This window comes from Cucurbita maxima, unplaced genomic scaffold, assembly GCF_002738345.1.
Source record: "Cucurbita maxima cultivar Rimu unplaced genomic scaffold, Cmax_1.0 Cma_Scf00006, whole genome shotgun sequence".
In the NCBI taxonomy this organism is placed as follows: Eukaryota; Viridiplantae; Streptophyta; class Magnoliopsida; order Cucurbitales; family Cucurbitaceae; genus Cucurbita; species Cucurbita maxima.
Window position 1 is genome coordinate 1,433,375 of NW_019272022.1, and position 19,040 is coordinate 1,452,414.

Here is a 19,040-nt window from a genome sequence, read left to right on the forward strand (position 1 = left end):
GGGGGGGGGGGGGGGGGGGGGGGGGGGGGGGGGGGGGGGGGGGGGGGGGGGGGGGGGGGGGCCTGTAGAGAGATTGTTTGCTTTGGGTACGTTTTTCATTCATTATTTTATTAGTTTTATACTTTCTTTCTAGTTTTTGAGTTTTGGCTTTAGAAAGGTATGGGAGAGTTTACCGGCCCTCTCAAATTGGCTGGGAGTTGTATTGCCCTAGGTTCCTCTTAAGAACAACATATGGGAAAGGGATACCTAACAATTAGGGTTCTTAGAAGAGGGTGGATCACTTTAGTAGCATAGTCCATTGCGGGATTTGGGAGAGAGAGTTCTCTCAAAAGGCTGTTTTCATATTGTAATTTTCCTTCGATATTGCAATATATAACTACCTTGTGTTTTGGGTGTTCTCTCTAAAGGCTGATGTTATATTGAAATTTTCCTTTGATATGGCAATATATAACTATCTTGTGTTTTGGGTGTTCGAGTACCTAACAAATGTATTACTCTTTATTTATATGGCTCAATCACAACAAAATTTATAAGACCAATTTGAATTGAAATACAAGAATTGAATCATTACAAAAGAAAGCTCCAAGGGACCAATGTTACAAGAACTAATGTGAAAGGACTAAAATTGTGCTTCGCATGTTTTTTCAACAACCAGAAGCAAAAACAGAACCAGCAGGAGACCAAAGAATCAAGAAAAGACAACTAGTAACATCCACCACAAAAGCAAATATCAACTAACTGAGAGGTGTCATGGACGTAATGGGAAAGATGCCACTACCCTTTTGTTGTAGGAAAATATGACTTACACAGATGTTAGTTAACAAAGTATCATCATTTTACTACAGATACAAACCCACATCACTTCATTAAAAGAAAACTGCAGATTACTCAGCCATACCGGAGAATTAAAAGTCCACAAATTGCAAATATCTAACGGACTTACAGGAAAACTGATTTCCACCCGGAGCATCAGAGGAAATAGATGCATCCAAATTACGCTCCCTTTTCTTCCTTTCGACATCAGCAACTGCCTTCGTAGCTTCCTATGTTAAAGAAGAATAAAAACACGCTATTTGCTAAAAAAAAATATGTTATCAAAGAAAAGGTTAAAGATCATTCTTGCCTCCACAAGTGCCCATCAAACAGAATATATTAGGGACTATAGAGAAAAATAAAATTGCAGTCAACGTATGTATCATTATCCAACTTCGAACAAACCTCATTAGCTTTCTTTGAGTGCTTTTCAATGGATTTGGACCACTTTAAACTAGACCTGCCAATACTTAGTACCTTGGATTTTCTAAGTGAAAATCCATGTTTTGATCTTTTATAAACTGTGTTCCTGTTCCTCATCAGCAACAATTTTCTGGTGAAACAACATTGGAATTACCACTTGTTGATCCAAACAGCCACCTTTTGTTGAAAAGAGAAACATAAATAAATAAGAACAGAAATCTTTAATGCACCACATGCCTGACAATAGAGAAAGAGCTGTTTCTCTGAGTAGAAGCGTTTAGCTTGAAGGTCTTCCAATGTGATCTTTTCCAAGGAAAAAGACGAGGAGCCATCTTATGATTCTGCAAATTACCACCACCAATTCCTGGAGCAACAGAAGTGCGAAGTGTCCATACCAAAGAGGACTTTGACGGCCTATATGTTCTCACTACAGCTGTACAGAAAATCTATATTCAGTTTTACTATGACTACAGATCATTGTAAAACAGCATCAGGATGAATGTCAGGAAAACTAAACCCACACTACAAATGCATTATAGAAAATCATATATAAGCAGAAATGAGGGCTATTAGGGATAAGCATACTTGGGCAAGAAATATCAAACAGTTGAATCACAACGATTTAGACTTGTAAAAACAAAAGCCAGCAATAATTTAATAAAGCTATTCTCTTAAATGAAAAACAATGATTTAGATAGTCTTATCAGTGTTTTTGATCGAGGTACCACAGAGGACAGACAAAACAAAAGTTGAAAAGGAAATACATGAAAAATCTAGATCTCAAACATTTTGAGACTATAAAGTATGAGCTATAAAAATAAAAATAAAAAATAAAAAATAGAAAAAATTAACACTATATCACACATATATGAATTGACAGTTCATGTTCTATGTTCTAACCAAGAAAAGCAAGTTCCACAAGAAAAAGAAGTGCCTCGTTTATTTTTTTAACAGTAAACAAATTTTCCATTGTTACGAGTATGTTCAAAGATACAAAAAAAAAATCACATAAGAAATGAAATTAAAAAGGAGAAAATTATAAACCTTCCATCGAAGGACATGAAAATTTGAAATCGAAAGTGGCTGGTAGCTAAAGCTATTACCAACAAATACATATTTAACGCATTAATAGGAAATATGATGCTGAGAATAAGAGCTTGCAATGAAAGCACTAAAAATGCTCCAAGATATGCAGAGGCAGACACGAGGGATAAAAAGTTGGAAGAACCTGGTAAAACTGCCACATCTCTATGATGTGTGTACATTCATAAGTTTCATCCATTGTCCAACAGTATAATGAAATATAAAAATTTAAGATCAAAATCAAGATTGTTCTAAGATATCGAGATACTGTATAAATAGAAACATACAAAAGCTACGAAATAAAAGCTAATGTTTAGCTATTATACCTTTATATTGTTGTATCTTATCAAAACTTCTAGCATCTCCATCTCCATAAGAGCTTGGACCTCCTGGGTTCAAAATATCTTCGGTGGGGAGTGAAGTCTGCTTCATCTGACATTCTGATGATGCCCTGATCAACTGATTCTTTTTCTTCTTGTAATAGCCATCGGAGGCCAAGGAACAAGTAGTCTCCATATTTTTAGTTGATAAATTACAGGGTTTAGAAGTAGCAACCAACTGATTTGACTTGCTCTTTACATACACCATCTTTTTTACAACTGAAGAAACAAAATTCTTGTCTTTTTTTTCAGTCAGATGTTCTTTCTTATCAGCAGTACCAACCAGGCTTTTAGGAGCTACAAAAATCTTCGAGGGATCCCCAACAGACCTAGACAGATCACTAACATGTTTAGACTTCGTGAGATTTGATTCAGGTTCATGGCAAGGAGATGGTGCATATTCTGCATAGGGAATAGGATGATTGGGCGACCCAGACCCACTAGATAGTTGGGGAGGAAAGGGCTTATCAATAGGAACATCAGTTCCCCTTACTTTAAAATGGACAGGAGGATTAGCCACCTCAACCTTACCATTAGATTTTATATTAGGTCTGCAATCATGTTGATCAGATGAGCTTGAACTTAAATCATGGGAGCCTGAAACTCGAGCTGCAACTGGAGATGGCTTTCGAACTAGGCTGTTACCTTTACGAATGTACAAAGTACTCTCAAGCATTCCATCTCCACCATGTAACTGCCCTTGGGAAGGAATAGTACTTGATAAAGCCGCATTTCCAGGAACTGGAACTAGAGTGTTAACATTCCGATGCCAACTTCGGGGTTTTGTACCAAGAAAACTTCTATCAGATGCTATCTTCTTTGACGCAGTGCATGTGGAAAAAGATTTACCAGGAATTGTCTGATATTTGTGATAAACCATATTCTGATTTTTCTTGCACGAGTTGGCAGAACGATTGTCAGCTTGAAGTCCACTTTTTAATTCTACCAATGCCCGTGATACTACTTTGCCAGCAGTCAAATTGTTGTCAGAATTGGTACAACCTAATTTCTGATTAATGGTCGTAGGCTGTGGAAATGAAGTATCATTCGATGCCCTTAATTCATTTTCAGCACTAGATTTCTCCTTCACCTTTTTGTCATATTCACAATCCATTTTGAAGTCAATATTTCTGAGAGATACCTCACGATGTAATTTATCTATCCCATGAACATTGGAGGTTTCTGGAGAACCCAAATCCCCTTGGGTATCACTTGCAAGGCCTATAATTTCATTGTCAGAATTGGCAGTGAGGCAGCTGCCACCATCAGCACATCTTTCTATATGATGCATATTATCCTGGCCAAGATTACAAGATGCTTTAACTGCTTCTGGATATGAAAAATTTAAGGTCTGAGAGGATGGAACTTGAGGACTATCCCACTGTGCAGTCTTATTACAAAGCATAGATTGTGCTTCAGCATGAATATTTAGTTCTTTTCTTCTACAAATGACTACATCCAAATCATTTCTTTGATTTGGTGCCATTGTGGGAGTACTGCTGTCTTCTTTCTCATTTCCCAATGAAGAAAGTGGTTGACATTTTGAAACAATCAACTCCTCCTGGATTGAGCGAGAGTTTTCTGGTTGTTCATATTTCAAGCAATACTCAAAAGGACCATCATCAATATTTATTTTTTTGGAATTTTCCTTTTTCGGTATCTCATCGAGCATCTTGCTGATCCCTTTCGAACAATCTGTAGAAACAGGACTAGCTTTGAAAAAAGCATCCACAGTAGATGCTGCAGCCTCCTCTCCTTCCATTAACTCAACATTAGAGGTTAACTGATCATTTAAACTAGAGATGACTGTAAGTGCAGGCACTTCATTAGATTCAACACCGGGGCAAGGCAAAACAGGACTAGCAATGCATATCTTTCGCTTCTTTCGGGACTTGATCTCATTTCCTCTATTATTAACATCAAAGCCCATCAACAACTTATTTTTTGACGACTTACCTAATAAATTGAAATCAGGCACTGGACTCTCTTCAGTGGTGGTAGGATTTACATCTATTATTATGCTTCCATCACCAGAAACACCCTGCTCTGAAGGGCAATAATTTTTAGAATTAGAACGTACACATAAATCCACAGAATTCGTCTCCTGATTGATGTCACGAGAACCTGCAAAATCCAAACAATTATTAATTTTACTCACCTTTGACAATGATTTCTCACCTTGTCCACCACTAATTGAAACCTTATCTTTGGCAGATCTTTCTACCGAACTAATACCTAGTGAAGCAGAACTATCCATAGCTTTCGATTCTCTCATTGCACTACCAATCCTCTCACAATTAAGAACCTCATTCACTCGTATATTAGTACACTGACGACAGTCATTTGAATCTTGATTAGTATGTTGTCCACTGTTATAGTCTTGCAAATTTTTGGAATCAATCTGCTGCATTTCAGATGCTTCTGGATTTACGCCCACCAAAGAATTGCTAATTGTAACTTTTGCTGCAGATACTCCCACGACATCAGTCTCAGGAGGTCCAGTTACCCTGTTGGCACATTGCTGGCAAATTCCATCAGCTAAAAAAGTTTCACAAAGTGGATTATCTTGAACCTGAGTTACCCCATTATCAAAATCCATGGGAACGTCTTTATTAACAGCCAAACTATTTCCCTTTACAAGATTATCATGTAGATTAGGATCATTTGAACTCACTATTCCAGACTGACTGCTTCCTAGGGAAAACATGATAGATTTAGACCCTTTACTATATACATTCTCAAATGACAAGTCTTCTTCATTCCCACAAAGTTTAGGCTTGATTGACTTCTGACATTCAAAATCGAAGTCATTAGGTCCATTTGATAGTTTAAGATCCTTATTAGAATTTAAAAGAGGTGGAACGGAAATGAAAGAACTGTTTCTCTCAATTTGATTACTAGATCCTCTTGCCTCTTTTATCAAGGGATTCAAAGGAGAATCGAAGTTATTTTTATTACTATCATCTGCAGGTACACATTCCATGCCCATATCAGTGTTGGCTTGAAACTCTTCTGATGTTATAGGCAGGACAGACTGATCTGCTTTTCCATTATCTAGTGATCCAGACATACCATGCTGAGAAGCCTTCAACGCAGAACCATGATCTGAGTTCATTCCAGATGTGGAAGACTTGTTTTCTGAAACCGGCGGAATATTTTTCAAGCTACATGCTTTCAAAGGGTTAACATTGCTGCTTCTTGTCTGTAAATACAGTCGGGGACTTCCTACCTTCTTCACTACTTTCCTCACAACCTTTTTCTTCTTCATGGTTCTCACAGTAGCTACTTTTCCATAAGCATTCCTTCCTTTTATACCTGACACCATTCCTTGTGAAGGTCTTTCAACGTTAGTTTTTCTAAGTGAATAATTGCCCTTAACCAAAGAAACATCTGTTAAATTGTTAGATCCATTACCAGCCAACGAACCTGTAGCCTTCTCATCTGATTCTTTCAGCTCATTTTTAGAACCTGGGGGGCATGGGGCAGGATTTGTAACATCATTTGTGCCTAAATCATCCTTGTTCTTACCCGTTAAATGCAAGTCAGTAGAGTTATGGTGGGGAACGAGAACCAAAACATTTGTAGTTTTTTCATATCCAGGCATTTTATCCATATGAGAAGTCGGAGCAGACTGTGTTGGTGTCACGATTGCCTTGGCCACCAATGAATTGGATTTAAAAGAAACATCAAGCTCCATAGGACTTCCCTGTCTCTTCTTCCCTGCATCTATTCTGTAGCCCTGAGATCGAACCTGATTTTTGCCTCTGTGGAAACCGTTCTTCTCATCAAAATAATCAGAATCGTGTAATTGTTCACTCTCTCGGTTACCGTGACAAGGATTTGCCATCTGAATTCTGAGAAAAGCACTCTTTTTCTGTACCTGCTTCCGTGGAGTGGACATGTACTCATTATAACCTTCTATACTATCCTTATTGTCACTGTAATATTTTCCTGATTCTGGATTAGAATGTCCATGCTTACCAGACATAATTCGAAAATCACTACGGTCACCATATCCTCTATCATTGCTTCCATCTGAGTATGAATTGTGCATGTTTCTAAAGGTTTGTTTGCTATGAACCCATCTCTGATTTTTACCCACCACATTACCATTCCTACGACTCCTAAAAGATTCTTTTTCATAATTCGAGCCATAGCGATGTTTATCAAAACTACCAGAAGTAAATTTGTTATCTCTAGATAATGGACTCTGCATCGCTCCAGATTCCATAAAGGTGATATTGGAATCAGCTTTAAGCTGATCGTGGTGATAATAATTCTCCTCACCTCGTCCCCGTAGCACCTCTTCTCTTGGATTTGTCTGAAATCTATCATTGTATTCCGCTCCCCGCCTAGAACTACTACCTGAACTATACCTAAACATATCAGGGGGCGGATACGGCATGACAGATCTGTAATCAATTTCTCGGTGGCCAGCTCCATGCTGAATATCGATAGGAGAATGCGGAATTGGAGGTCGATTATCCGCAGAGCCTCTCGATGGATCCGAAATATCAAACCGAGTTTCATGGAACGAATGATTTAGGTCAACAAAATCGCGGTGAAACCCTCCGTCGAAAGAAACTCGACTGGAAAGCGGAGGGGAGCGCGGAAATTCGCGAACAGGGTGGGGAGACCTCAATTGGTCATCATGAATCGAGGAAGAAACAACGAAGTGTGGTTGAGAGGGATTATAACCTAGCGGCGGTGCTTGTGACGGGAGTGGATGAATCGGAGGATGACGGTACGACGGCGGTGGCGGTGGCGGCCGCAGAGGGAAATCTAGCCCTTTATCGGGAATGTTATGAAGAACCTGATGGTGATTGGAAGGGAAGTGGAAATTGGGATCGTCCGGAAAAAAAGGGTGAGGAAGAGGGGCGGAGGAAGGAGGAGGAGGAGGAGGAGGAGGAGGAGGAGGAGAGATATACCTGGATTGATCCCGTTGGTGGTAAAGAAATGGAGGCAAATCCATGGCGGAGATCAGATCTGGTTGGGCGGCCACTGTTTATCGTCTTGATTGGATTTGGACTTGGAATTCATAGCGTTACGGCAAAGTCGTAGTAACGGCAAAATCCTATGGATATGACCAATCGTGACGGAATTTGAATACACAAAAACAAGATTTTCTTTTGTTCTTTCTCCAAAATCATAACATTCATAGTCACAATTATTTCAAAATTTAAGATCCAAATTTTATAGTCACAATTATTTCAAAATTTAAGATCCAAATTTTACTTTCTTACAGCATCTGACCAATATTTATTGGTCTGCAAATTAGGGTTTAGGGTGAATTCAAAACCTATTCAATTTTTTATAAGTATTTTTATGAGTATATGAAATCAAACTTATATTGATTTTAATTTAGATAATTTAAGCACATAATTCTATTCACTCGTTCGTGTCTTATGTCTAGATACAAAAGGCAAAGTTTCATTTCTACACGACTTTCTTGAATTGTTTTTATAAAAACGTGTTTGGTTACACTTTTCAATGTTGAACTTTATACAATGAATGCTAACCTAAGTGATTAGGGACGCTCGGTGTGGCACTACTAAAATTGAGAAGAAATATGACAAAGTGTTGAACAATTCTAAGATCCGAGCTCATTTTGAAATCGAAGCGGTCGAAGAAGAATCAAACTCAGATGAAATGAGCTACGCAAATGGAAATTGAGGTGAATACAGATTTCTCGAACAAATGATGGACAGTCAAACGAATTAACAAAGAGAACAGGTTTGAACCTCTAAGAATTGAATGACGAGTGGAAGACAAACACGACCAAATTGATGTACGACTTCAAGCAAGTGAGAAGTCGAGGTTCTTAAGCCGGCCAACGAGGGCACCAAATTTACATCCCTCATTTTCAACTTTAATGTTTGAATTTAACACTTCTTAAACATGATTTTCATGCTAAAAAATTAATTTTGAATAACTAAAACCATGTTCTAATACGACCACAAAAATGACTTTAAAATTTTCAAAATAACTCCCAAAAGTGCCCTTAAATCACCCTGAAATCATATCAGATTCAGTCTATAGTGCATGTTCGGCATTATAGTACTTCTCCATCATAAGATTGTCTATGACTATAGAAGTTGCTCCAGTTAACTGAGAACAATAAGCATCTTTAAACTCAGAAAAAGTATCAAATAAAAGGTAAGAGCAAAAAATAAACAAAAAACAAAAAGAATTCCTATATCATCCCCTTCCATAGCCCCACTCAAATCTAGCACCATCATCAAAGTAGTACCTGAACCTTCTGTAATACACTTGGTCCCTGCAAGGAGCTTTTATATAAAAACCGTTCGGCCCCCTCTTCGACTATGGCGGTCATATGCAATGTTGAATTTTTCAATCAGCTCATTCATTGCACTGGATGAATAGTGTTTCGCATGAGGGAAGGAGAGGGGAAAAAGTATCGTGTTAGCAGATCAACAAATATTTATTTTTTTCCAACAAGAACAGGGCATAGGATCACAATAGTAATTATACCATCAACTTAATTCTTGACATTCTCGCTATAGTAAGATACTATCAACGGAAATTTGAACAAAGAAAGGAAAAAAGAAAACAGAAAGTTCAATTAACTTAATCAATCAACCAGATATTTCGAAGTTGACCAACCTACATGCACCCGTATGGACAACCTTTATGAACAAGATCCTAACTTGTAAGGCTTGATTACATCAGGAGATTTATACAAGCCAGGAAGGTAGAAGTACCAACCAAGAGTTAAGAGTGTGTATCGACATTGGATATTCATTCAGTACAGGCATGCTCATGTATACTCAATACACTATCTAGAATGTAATCTTTTCCTTTCTAAATTCAAACATATTTGGAACAAGTGATGGACACGTCTAGTTTGAAGAAAATATATACACGGAAATAAACTAATTGATAAAAACTTCAATTTGACTTAATATGTAGAAGTGGAGACATATACTGCTAAGTGCTGATTCTATTTTTTAAGATCATATGTTACCGAGCATATGTTTGTGATTCTTATCTAGTTAGCAGCCATATGTAGTATTCCACATCTAGGGATGTATAATATATAATTTACTAAACAAAATATTTTCATACACTACTACGAAAAAGTATAAAACGAGATCAGAAATATCACACCTTGAGCAATTAGTGGACATTGCTAGGTATGTAATCAACATTGTATCAGTATATTCCTGAAAGGTGGGAGATTATGGAAGTATGAATAACTAATCACAAAATCAAGGTAATGTCTAAAATTTTGGAGCAAATGTTTGAAGTTTTTAACTGCAGGAAAATCAAGGCCAAGCGAAATGAGACATGTGAGATGCGAGAGTACTCACCGTCAAGAAATCATCTCGAAACTTTTCTGATTCAATAACTGGTAATCTTCTGAGTAAACTAGACACTTGTCTTAGTAGAGAATTCTCCAGAGGAATATCACCTGATTCAGAGAATAACAGATACGAAAAAATCAATCTCAAATTGAGCCATTTAATCGCAAGTTTTCCATGAAGAATTCACTAGACATCAGAAACCACTAAATGCAGCAGTCCTGTTCAGATGAATGATGAAATATCAAAGCCCGACCACAATTGACAAAAAGAAAAGGAATACCCACCCTGCTTTCTGTACTCTCAATTTTTTCATTGTACACATTTTTATGCACAGTAAAGAATTGAAAATACCATTTTGCATTGCCAGAAGATAACTGTGAAGTATCCTGATTCTGCTGTTCAGCATTTTGATGGCACTGTGAATACCCGCAAGGTGAGCAGCCACTGCATTCAAGATCAAATTTCTCTCATTATGGACATATCATTACCAGATCAAAACATGAAAGACAATAAGTACTAATGAAGTTTTAACCCCAGATTGAAATAAATAGAGGTACAGGATCACTCACGTTGAGTTGCAGCAGAGCCTCCATCAGATGGTTTCAAATGTGCAACATGATCAACAGATATTCGCTCAGCTTCTACTGTCTTTGAAGAGTAAGAAATGTGTGAGAAACTCAATAACAAGAATTGCAACAAGTTTGAGGACTCGAGAAACGAAGGAGTGAACCAACCTCTATAGTGTAACTTGAGCGAACAAAAATTAGCTGGGGGATCCCTTCTATAAGATGTAGCTCTGTAGTTGTAAGAACCGCAAAGAACAGGAGTTAATACCACCATGCAAACAAATTTGCGAGGCATTTAAAATATCTCATTATTTGAAGAGTCAAAGTTTCACTTTCCCTTCTCACAAACAAATGTTATTAATCCATATTATACAGAACATATTTTTTTATTTTAGAAGTACATAGCCCAAAGAAAAATATCATATCATCAACATTCCAGAGTTTTCTCTTGGATATATACAGACAGTCCATTCCCAAGTCAACGGTTTACAGAACAGCTTACTAAATAACTCTCTCCTACTTACAACTTCTGCAATCCTCGATAGCCCATTAGCTGTAAGAGCCAAGTCAATTATTTGTCTCCCTACAACGAATGCACCCTTGAATTCTGAAGTTGCTGATGGAAGGACCTCTTCAATCTCTTTGCCAAAACCTTAGCAATAATCTTATAGACACTTGTGTTCAGACTAATGGGTCTAACGTCTTTAACTTTCATTGCCCTCTCTTTCTTAGGAATCAGGAAAACAAAAGTATCATTCAGAGAGGTATCAAGAATGCCCCTCTCAAAGAACTCCCTGAACACCCTTTCAAGAACGTCCTTAATGCCTTCTCAATTATCATGGAATAAATCCAGAGACCCATCAGGGTTGAGGGACTTATTCCTTTTGCACTCTACAGGCTTTCTTCTTTCTTTCAGCGAGAAAGGACCATTCACAATCAAACTTTTCACCCTACCAAATGGAAACAAGTCCAGCCCTTAAACAGAGGGCCAATTGCTAGCACCCAGGTCAAATAAACCAGAGAAAAAGGAAAGGATTTCCTCCTCAATTTACTTCTCCCCCTAACCATCTCCCTCCAATCATTTTCAAGAGAATCAATAAAACGATGAAACAAAGCCATATTAATATCCCCATCCTTCGCCCACATAGCTTTAGCTTTTTGCCTCTAATTGACAGTTTCTCGCTCGACCAACTTCACAAACTCCACCTTAAAAGACAAGCTTCCCTCCTTGAGCATCTCAAAAAAAAAAAAAAAAAAAAAAAAANTTCCACATATTTCAATTTACTGTTCAATGCTCTCCAACCGATGTAGAATCTCACAACAAACACGATTAAACGATTAAACTTTAGAGTTATTGCATTCGGTGATGCGTTTTTTGATTACTAATCTAAATCGGGGAATGAATAAAGTTGGATGGAGAAGATTGAAGGAGCATCTCTACATGGTTATCCCACCAAATGAAAATTTGTTTTGGCATGCTAAGATGGACTTGACTTATTCCAACATAGCCTTAATGAGAGTATCAAATGCCCAAACCATCACCCACACTAAAACTGGTCAAACTTTCTCTGAGTTTTATTTTAAAATAAATAAAAAATAAAAATTCAGTCAAAAGTGATTCTTTAGTGAAAATTATTGAAGAAAAAAAAAAAAAAAAAAAAAAAAAAAAACCCATGTTCAAGCCCATAAATGACGTTAATATACTAAAAAGCTACCGTATTTTTAATTTCCCATAAAACGACATCCTTCCTAGTTGTCTGGAACGACCATATTCCACTATGATGGAAAAGAAGCCTTGAACGAAGGATGGCCAAGCCACATATTCTCAATGAAAAGGATAAGGGCCCCACTTCATTGAGCGAGAACTAAAAATATGCAGTCAGTGGTCCGAGTAACTATAGGCCGTAACACCTGTCTCCAATACCGCACCCATCCACCTACTCCTTTGCCATAAAAAAACCTATCAATCTTACTAGCACCCTCCAACTAGACCAAGTAAACCTCCCATTAACTAAACGAGGACCCAAAAGATTACAACCCTGATGAAATCATTAAAAAGCCTCATAGATCTCATAACTCTCCCTCCTAACGCCTTCTTCAAAGGAGAACAAACAATATTAAAATCCCTTCAACACACCAACGGGGCCCACAATAGCCTGACAAATCTCCCTAACTCTTCTAAAAACTCTTGTCAAACTCAAATCTTAGGCGGATCGCAAACCCCAGATTCCAAGTCGCCATATTGTTCAAAAAGAAACAAAATCGAGACAAAGAACATACTTATGAATATCTCCATTGGAAAACTCAACCGACATTCCAAAGAACAAGAATCCCCTCGATGGCCTCCTCCTACTCAATCTCCTCCTAGCCCACCCCTCTACCAAAGACTCTTTAACCAACTGATGATATTAGTAGACTGGTTTAGTTTCCAAATCACAACATTTGGATTCTTCTGATAAACAACTTCTTTAACCAGCCTCTGATGATATTAGTAGACTGGTTTAGTTTCCAAATCACAACATTTGGATTCTTCTGATAAATAACTTCTTTAACCAGCCTCTGCTTCACTATCAAGAATCAGTGGATGCCCCAGCTTCCTATAAACTTTCTTCCTATCATAATTAACCGAACAATCAAACTTTTCTAATTCCCTGACTAGCTTCTTTCTACATGTTTTAGACTTTTGGACACTTTTCCTATTCAAGATATTATCAATCAAATCCACAAGGGGAGTCTAAATAGAAACTGAATGGATCCAAATTGAGGCAAGAGCAGCCATCCTGAGGACCAATAGCCTAAAGCAGCCCCACACATAGGAATACTCGAAAGGCTTGAAGAACTAGAACAAGGGTCAGGACCAAACACGCCTCCACATTAGGAAAGGGGAAACTTCCCCTCTCAACCCTACTTCTAGAGATAAGAGACAAAGGGGCAAAAGAAGAGCCACTCCCTAGTAGAAAGTCAGACGAGGCAAGACTTGATTCAAGAACTTTGCAAATACTCTGGAATAAAGATTGACAACCTTATACCTTTGAACGACTCCAGAGACAGAAAATTGCATCTCCTCTTCAAGCTTAACAAAACTTGAAAGAATATAACCGTTGAAACTAGCCTCCATTGAAAGCGTCCCCACCTTAGAAGCTACCACTAAACAGTCCTGAGCCCAAGCTACTGTCCTCAGCTCCAACTCCACTATCCCAACCTTCGACCCACTCCATTCCTCAATTGAAACCTTCCTCCCACATCCACTCTTTCAAAGAAGAAAGGTCTATCAATCAACTAGGATCTTCTTCATGGCTTCTCTTTATAAGTATTTTGATGGAATTTTCTCAAAGGTCATATAATTTCTTCACAAGTATAGCATTCTTCCCAACGGATTATTTAAAGAATATAATAAAAGCCAAGGCTTAAGAAATGGTTGTCAATCCCCAAATAGATGAAAACCCAACCATACACACTACATACACCACTAAGGCAATCATGGATGCTCAACCTAAGAAGATTTGGCATTAAACTAATGAAGAAAAATGAAGGGTCATGCAACCACATAAGTTTTATCAGTAACAAAACTAATATAATGAGGAAAATGAAGTACAGCAGACAAATGACATGTCAATAAGAAGAAAAGAAACAAGACATATTACCACTCTCGTATATAGTAACTGGGAGATCCTTTTGAGCATGATTAATGGAAGGATCAAGAAGAACATAGACAGGACTTTCATTGATATCCATCAACTGTCAAGTCAGAAAGCTCATCAAAATTAATTTTACAATTACATCCATTATAATATTCTAATTTCCCATCCAAGAAAAAAAGTACAATTACATCTATCAAACTATATATTCTCACTTGTTCTAGTAAGAAATTGAACTCCATCATTGAAAAGTTAAATACATAAAGTAAGATATGCATCCTCCCACCCAACAAAGACAAGGAAGATTACAAAGAACCTTCATTTGGATTTGATCAAAGTCAGAGAACCAGTATAATATATAAGTCTTTTTGAGAGAGTAGACCCACAAAGGCTGGTCTTCAAAAGTTTTTCTGTCATATCATAATATTCAATGGCACATGAACAAAAAAGACAGAAAGAGAGAAAAAAAAAAAAAAAAGTGAACCTATTCTGAACGAGTACTTAAATAAATTTCCAAACTCACAAGGTGGGAGAAACATCGACCAGTAAACTTATATTTGAAAAACTGGAAACTTTGCTATAAGATGGATGCTCATAGAGAGGCATGACACTACTTTCATCAAGTCCACCATTAACTCCCGGCACTCCAACCCTCAGGGCTAAAATATATCTGCAGAAGTCCCTTTTGCATGCCCTTCAGGGAAAAGTCGCCAAGCATGGAGATGAATCCTATCATTGATGATCCTCTCAAGCTATGAACTTCTGATTTTAAAAGGATTTGAATTTTTGCTTGCTTTTTTTTTTTTTTTTTTACCATAAATCAATAAGGAAAGGCTAAAATAGGGAATTCATATTAGAACAAAAAACACCTACTACAAAGAAAAACTAGAAATCTTAGTAGTCAAATTACAAAACTTTTGAGTGACCTTCACAAACTTTTTTTTATTGACAACTTTCATTGAGAAAAATAAAAGAATACTTGCTTTTTTTACCAATAATCAAGTAGGAAAGGCTAAAATAGGGAGTACACATATTAAAGAAAAAAATCCTCTCATCCTAACAAAAACTAGAAACCTTAGTAGTCAAATTACAAGACTTTTGAGTGACTTTAACGAACCCTTTTCCCCCCTTTTTTCATAACGACAACTTTCATTTAAGAAAATGAAAGAATACAAGGGCATGCAGAAAAACAAACCCACATAAGAAAGTTCAATGAAAAAAGATGGCTCCAACTATACAATATAGTACCTAAAGAATAATTACAAAAGATCTTCCAAATTGAAGCCCAAAAGGAAACATGAAATCTAACAAGGGACCATACATCAATGGGATCCATCTCCAAAGATCTTATAAAACACACCCCAGCAAACCATATCACTGGTGTTCTTATGTCGAGCTAGGCAGATGAAGGAACTCCTCGATCACATCACTTTCTTGTCTCAAGCTAGCGAAAAGCCAAGCATCTAATGAAAAGATTCTAAATGAACCTCGCAAACTCACGTCTCCAAAAAGTGTGATTCAAATCTTCCTCCACCTTCCTGTATTCAACGGACTAACAAGGCTATTTTTCTCGCAAATTGATCCATAGTATTAGCTCAACCATGTAAAACTTGTCAAGTAAAAAACTTCACTTTCCTCAAAATCTTAATCCTCCAATCACGTAATGGAGAAGGGTTCAACAAACTACGGAAAAAGATTTGTAAGAAAAACTATCCAGAAGGTGGGAACTCCACACTCAAACATTACTATGCCTCAAAATGACTTCCCCAAGCATTGTCAAGAGAGAGAACATCTGTCGCTTCCCTATGTGTCAAAGAGCAACAAAACCAAAATGAAACAGAAATTGAGCTCCCCGACCTAACCAAAAGATCAGAGACAACATGAAAACCAATGAACCAAGTGAGAGAAAGAAGGAAGTTCAACAGAGATATTCGTTCATAGATTACAGTAAGTGCCTCTAATCCCACCCGACAGCCACTCAAAAGGATGAGAACCAAACTTGTTTTCAATAATCATGTGCCAGGTAGAGCTAGGCTCAAGGGTGAAACGCCAAAGCCATTTGGCTACAATATTTTTGTTATGAGTCCTTAATTTTCCAATTTCTAGTCCCTTGAGTAAATTGGCCTCTCAATGACTTCCCCTAATCAAGTGTGACTTTTTTCCTTCCTCCATCCCTTCCCAAAGGAAATTGCCATAAGCTTCTCGATATTCTTATAAACCACGTACGGAGCTCTAAAAAGGGAGAGATAATAAATAAGGGTACCACTCAAAATAGAGCAAATCATTATAGATTTTTCTATCATTAAGAAAATTTTCTATCATTAAGAAAATATAAAAAAAAAATTCACTTGTATTCTCTAAATAAGTTTCTAGAATGTCGATTTCTGGATGGCATTTTAATCAAGTAAATAGAAATGTAGAGTTTAATTGAGACAGAATGAAGGTAGATTCTAGATTCAGATGGTTAACCAAGGGACTTTCTCCTTGTTTCATGCATGTTTGGGATTTCATAGAAGGATATTTGTTTTGAGTGTTCAATAAACTTTTGAGAGAGAGTAATGGTAGGTTCCAATACAAATGAAACATTCCTTTACCCTCACACAAAAAGACTAGAGCACCAAAAATTAAGAACGACATTCCAGTTAGCCCAGTTACTAATTTCCACGAGATAATAAAAGGCATTGGTGGAGCGAATGAGAAAGGTGCTTACTAGTTCCATCTCTAGTGCCCAAGGGGCTTCTGTGGCTGGTAGATAGACAAAGGTTGGAACATGTCTCAGTTACAAATAAGGCTTTGGAAGGGAAGAAGGTATTCTTTTAAGATAAACTTTGAAAAAGCCTATGATCAAGTAAAAGTAAACTTAGAGTTGTTGGTTAAGGCCCTTAAGCTAAAAAAAAAAAATGCTTTAGCATTAGATGGAAATCTTGGATGAGGAATTGTCTTCAGTCAACCAATTATTCTATCTTAATTGTCTACCGTTCATGGAAGAAATTTTTTGTGACTAAAGGTATCAAACAGGATACTTCTCTTTCTCTATTCATATTACTACACATATTTATCGTTGTGGTGGATGTTCTCAGGTTATAAGGGTTGAGTGAAATGAAGCAGAGCTCCATTGAGGGTTTTAAAATTGAAATGAACTGTGTGCAGCTTTCTCGTTGATATTTCGCAAATGATACTAAACTATTTTCTTTTGGTTAAGGGATGACAACTTGTTCCATAACTTAATACAAGTTTAGCATATTTATTGGAGTTAATGTCGGGGCTTCAAGTAAATGGGAAGAAATCTTTCATAGCAAGAGCTGGAGGATTGAAAATTTGGCAGTCAAAATATCGTTGTCTGGTCTCATTGTGGTGGTTCAAGCGCATGTGAATGTATACGCATCCACACACATATACATACCCAGGGGGACGCAAGAAGTAGAGAGTTAATAATAAACCAAATGTCAGGTATGCATTTTCTTAATGAAAAACAAAGCTTCATTGAGAAAAACAATGCAAATAAAAAAGAATTACAAGAACATACAAAAATCCAGCCCTCAAACGGAATCCAAGCCCTAGCTAAGGAGGATTGGACTCCAATCTAAAAGAATGAGACATAGCTGATAATTACAAAAATCATGAGAAACTAACACCACGATTCTTAGGTGTGCAAATAAAAGGCTTTGGGAATTAAGAGTTCATTTAAAATTCAACATTGTACTTGAGAATGTATAAACCCTGTAAACAACTCTGTGCCAGGATAGTATGATTGCATTTTAAATGGTAACTTACAGCCTTATGGATATGCATGTCAGACTCCATGGCATCACTCCCAGTAGAATACCAACCCAAAATGTAGAAGTGGGGAAAAACTTTCTTATCTGCTCCAATCAAGAACGCAGCTCGGTTATCATCAACAATAACATCAACTCTAATAAAAAAAACAAAAGAAATGTCAAGAATTACTAACAGAGCTCTTGCTTCTTCTCAAGGAAGGTGCGGTCCAGTGAATGAGTTTTGGGATCATACAGAAGCTCAAAGCTGTTGAAGATCTCAACCGTGCGGCCTTTCTGAACGCCAACAACACAACCGTAAACCCTAGGAGCAGGAGGAGAAGTGGAAAGGCCCGCAGAAGCGGCTACATCGGCGCCATTACTTAGGGCGCATGGGGATGGAGATGAACTGCTTAAGGAGGGAGGATTCATCTGAGACTTAACCCTGGTGTAGTGATCGGAAATGTTCACAATCACAAGAGGATGCAGTTTGAATGTCAATCCGCTGCCAGACGACGCCATGATCGATTGCAACAAGAAATTCAAAACCAGAGAGACTGGAACGCACGAGGAAATGGATTCAACACTGAAATCTTCTCATTCGTTTTTCAATTGCCCAACACACTCTCTTTTCGTCAAATCTCCGAACTTTCAGAGGGGATCCTTCTGGAAAATTTGCGTCGGCTTCGCACTCCACGGTTTGCTTTATGTATGTGCTTTGAGTGTCTCGTTAAATCAGAAATTTTGCTATGAACTTCGAAATTGATTCAATCTCCTTAAAAAAAAAAAAAAAAAAAAATCAATTAAATTATGTTTTTTAATTTCAAATTACAATATATCTATCATACTTCATCCATTTATACAATTAAAAACAATTTTTATTGTTCAACCTTCTTGTACCTTTCACATTCTCTTGTCTTTTATGAGCGTGGTATGAAATTTGTATTTTATTTTAAGACTATATAAAATCATGTACGTTTATTGTAAAACTCAGTTTAAAATAAAAAAATTAAAAAAAAAAGTATTTGAGGAATTTAATTTATTTATTCACTGTATT

The 19,040-nt window shown here is 37.2% G+C and overlaps 2 protein-coding genes across 3 annotated transcripts in view; both read right to left on the reverse strand.

The window, feature by feature from the left end:
• LOC111480500 (uncharacterized protein At1g21580) overlaps window positions 1-7,794 on the reverse strand; it is an 11,282-nt gene extending 3,488 nt beyond the window's left edge. Inside the window, exons 1-5 of one of the 2 annotated variants that reach the window (XM_023125573.1) lie at window positions 5,598-7,794; window positions 2,646-5,546; window positions 1,474-1,669; window positions 1,219-1,366; window positions 944-1,043 (exon numbers count right to left, since the gene is read on the reverse strand). In XM_023125573.1, the coding sequence (XP_022981341.1) occupies window positions 944-1,043; window positions 1,219-1,366; window positions 1,474-1,669; window positions 2,646-5,546; window positions 5,598-7,671 (5,419 nt within the window). In that variant the 5' untranslated portion in view covers window positions 7,672-7,794. Of the gene's footprint in view, window positions 1-943; window positions 1,044-1,218; window positions 1,367-1,473; window positions 1,670-2,645 lie in introns of both variants that reach the window. The other variant, XM_023125572.1, reaches the window with a different exon arrangement.
• Window positions 7,795-8,666: 872 nt separating this feature from the next.
• Window positions 8,667-18,732, reverse strand: LOC111480634 (COP9 signalosome complex subunit 6a-like). Its single transcript, XM_023125783.1, has 9 exons — window positions 18,181-18,732; window positions 18,003-18,091; window positions 14,235-14,328; window positions 10,759-10,820; window positions 10,594-10,672; window positions 10,376-10,468; window positions 10,031-10,131; window positions 9,828-9,883; window positions 8,667-9,071 (listed from the first exon to the last, which is right to left on the reverse strand). Exons 1-9 carry the CDS (start codon window positions 18,503-18,505, stop codon window positions 8,990-8,992), a joined length of 981 nt encoding a protein of 326 aa, XP_022981551.1. The 5' UTR covers window positions 18,506-18,732; the 3' UTR covers window positions 8,667-8,989.
• Between the last annotated feature and the right edge of the window lie 308 nt (window positions 18,733-19,040).

What these genes read in the sequence shown, in the direction of transcription:
- LOC111480634 (XM_023125783.1), bottom strand. Translation starts at nt 18,505, where the DNA reads ATGGCGTCGTCTGGCAGCGGATTGACATTCAAACTGCATCCTCTTGTG. An exon ending in GCTCAAGTTACACTATAGAG is followed by an intron (nt 10,673 to 10,758) that starts GTTGGTTCACTC and finishes TACTCTTCAAAG; the next exon opens with ACAGTAGAAGCTGAGCGAAT. An exon ending in AGGCTCTGCTGCAACTCAAC is followed by an intron (nt 10,469 to 10,593) that starts GTGAGTGATCCT and finishes TCTTGAATGCAG; the next exon opens with TGGCTGCTCACCTTGCGGGT.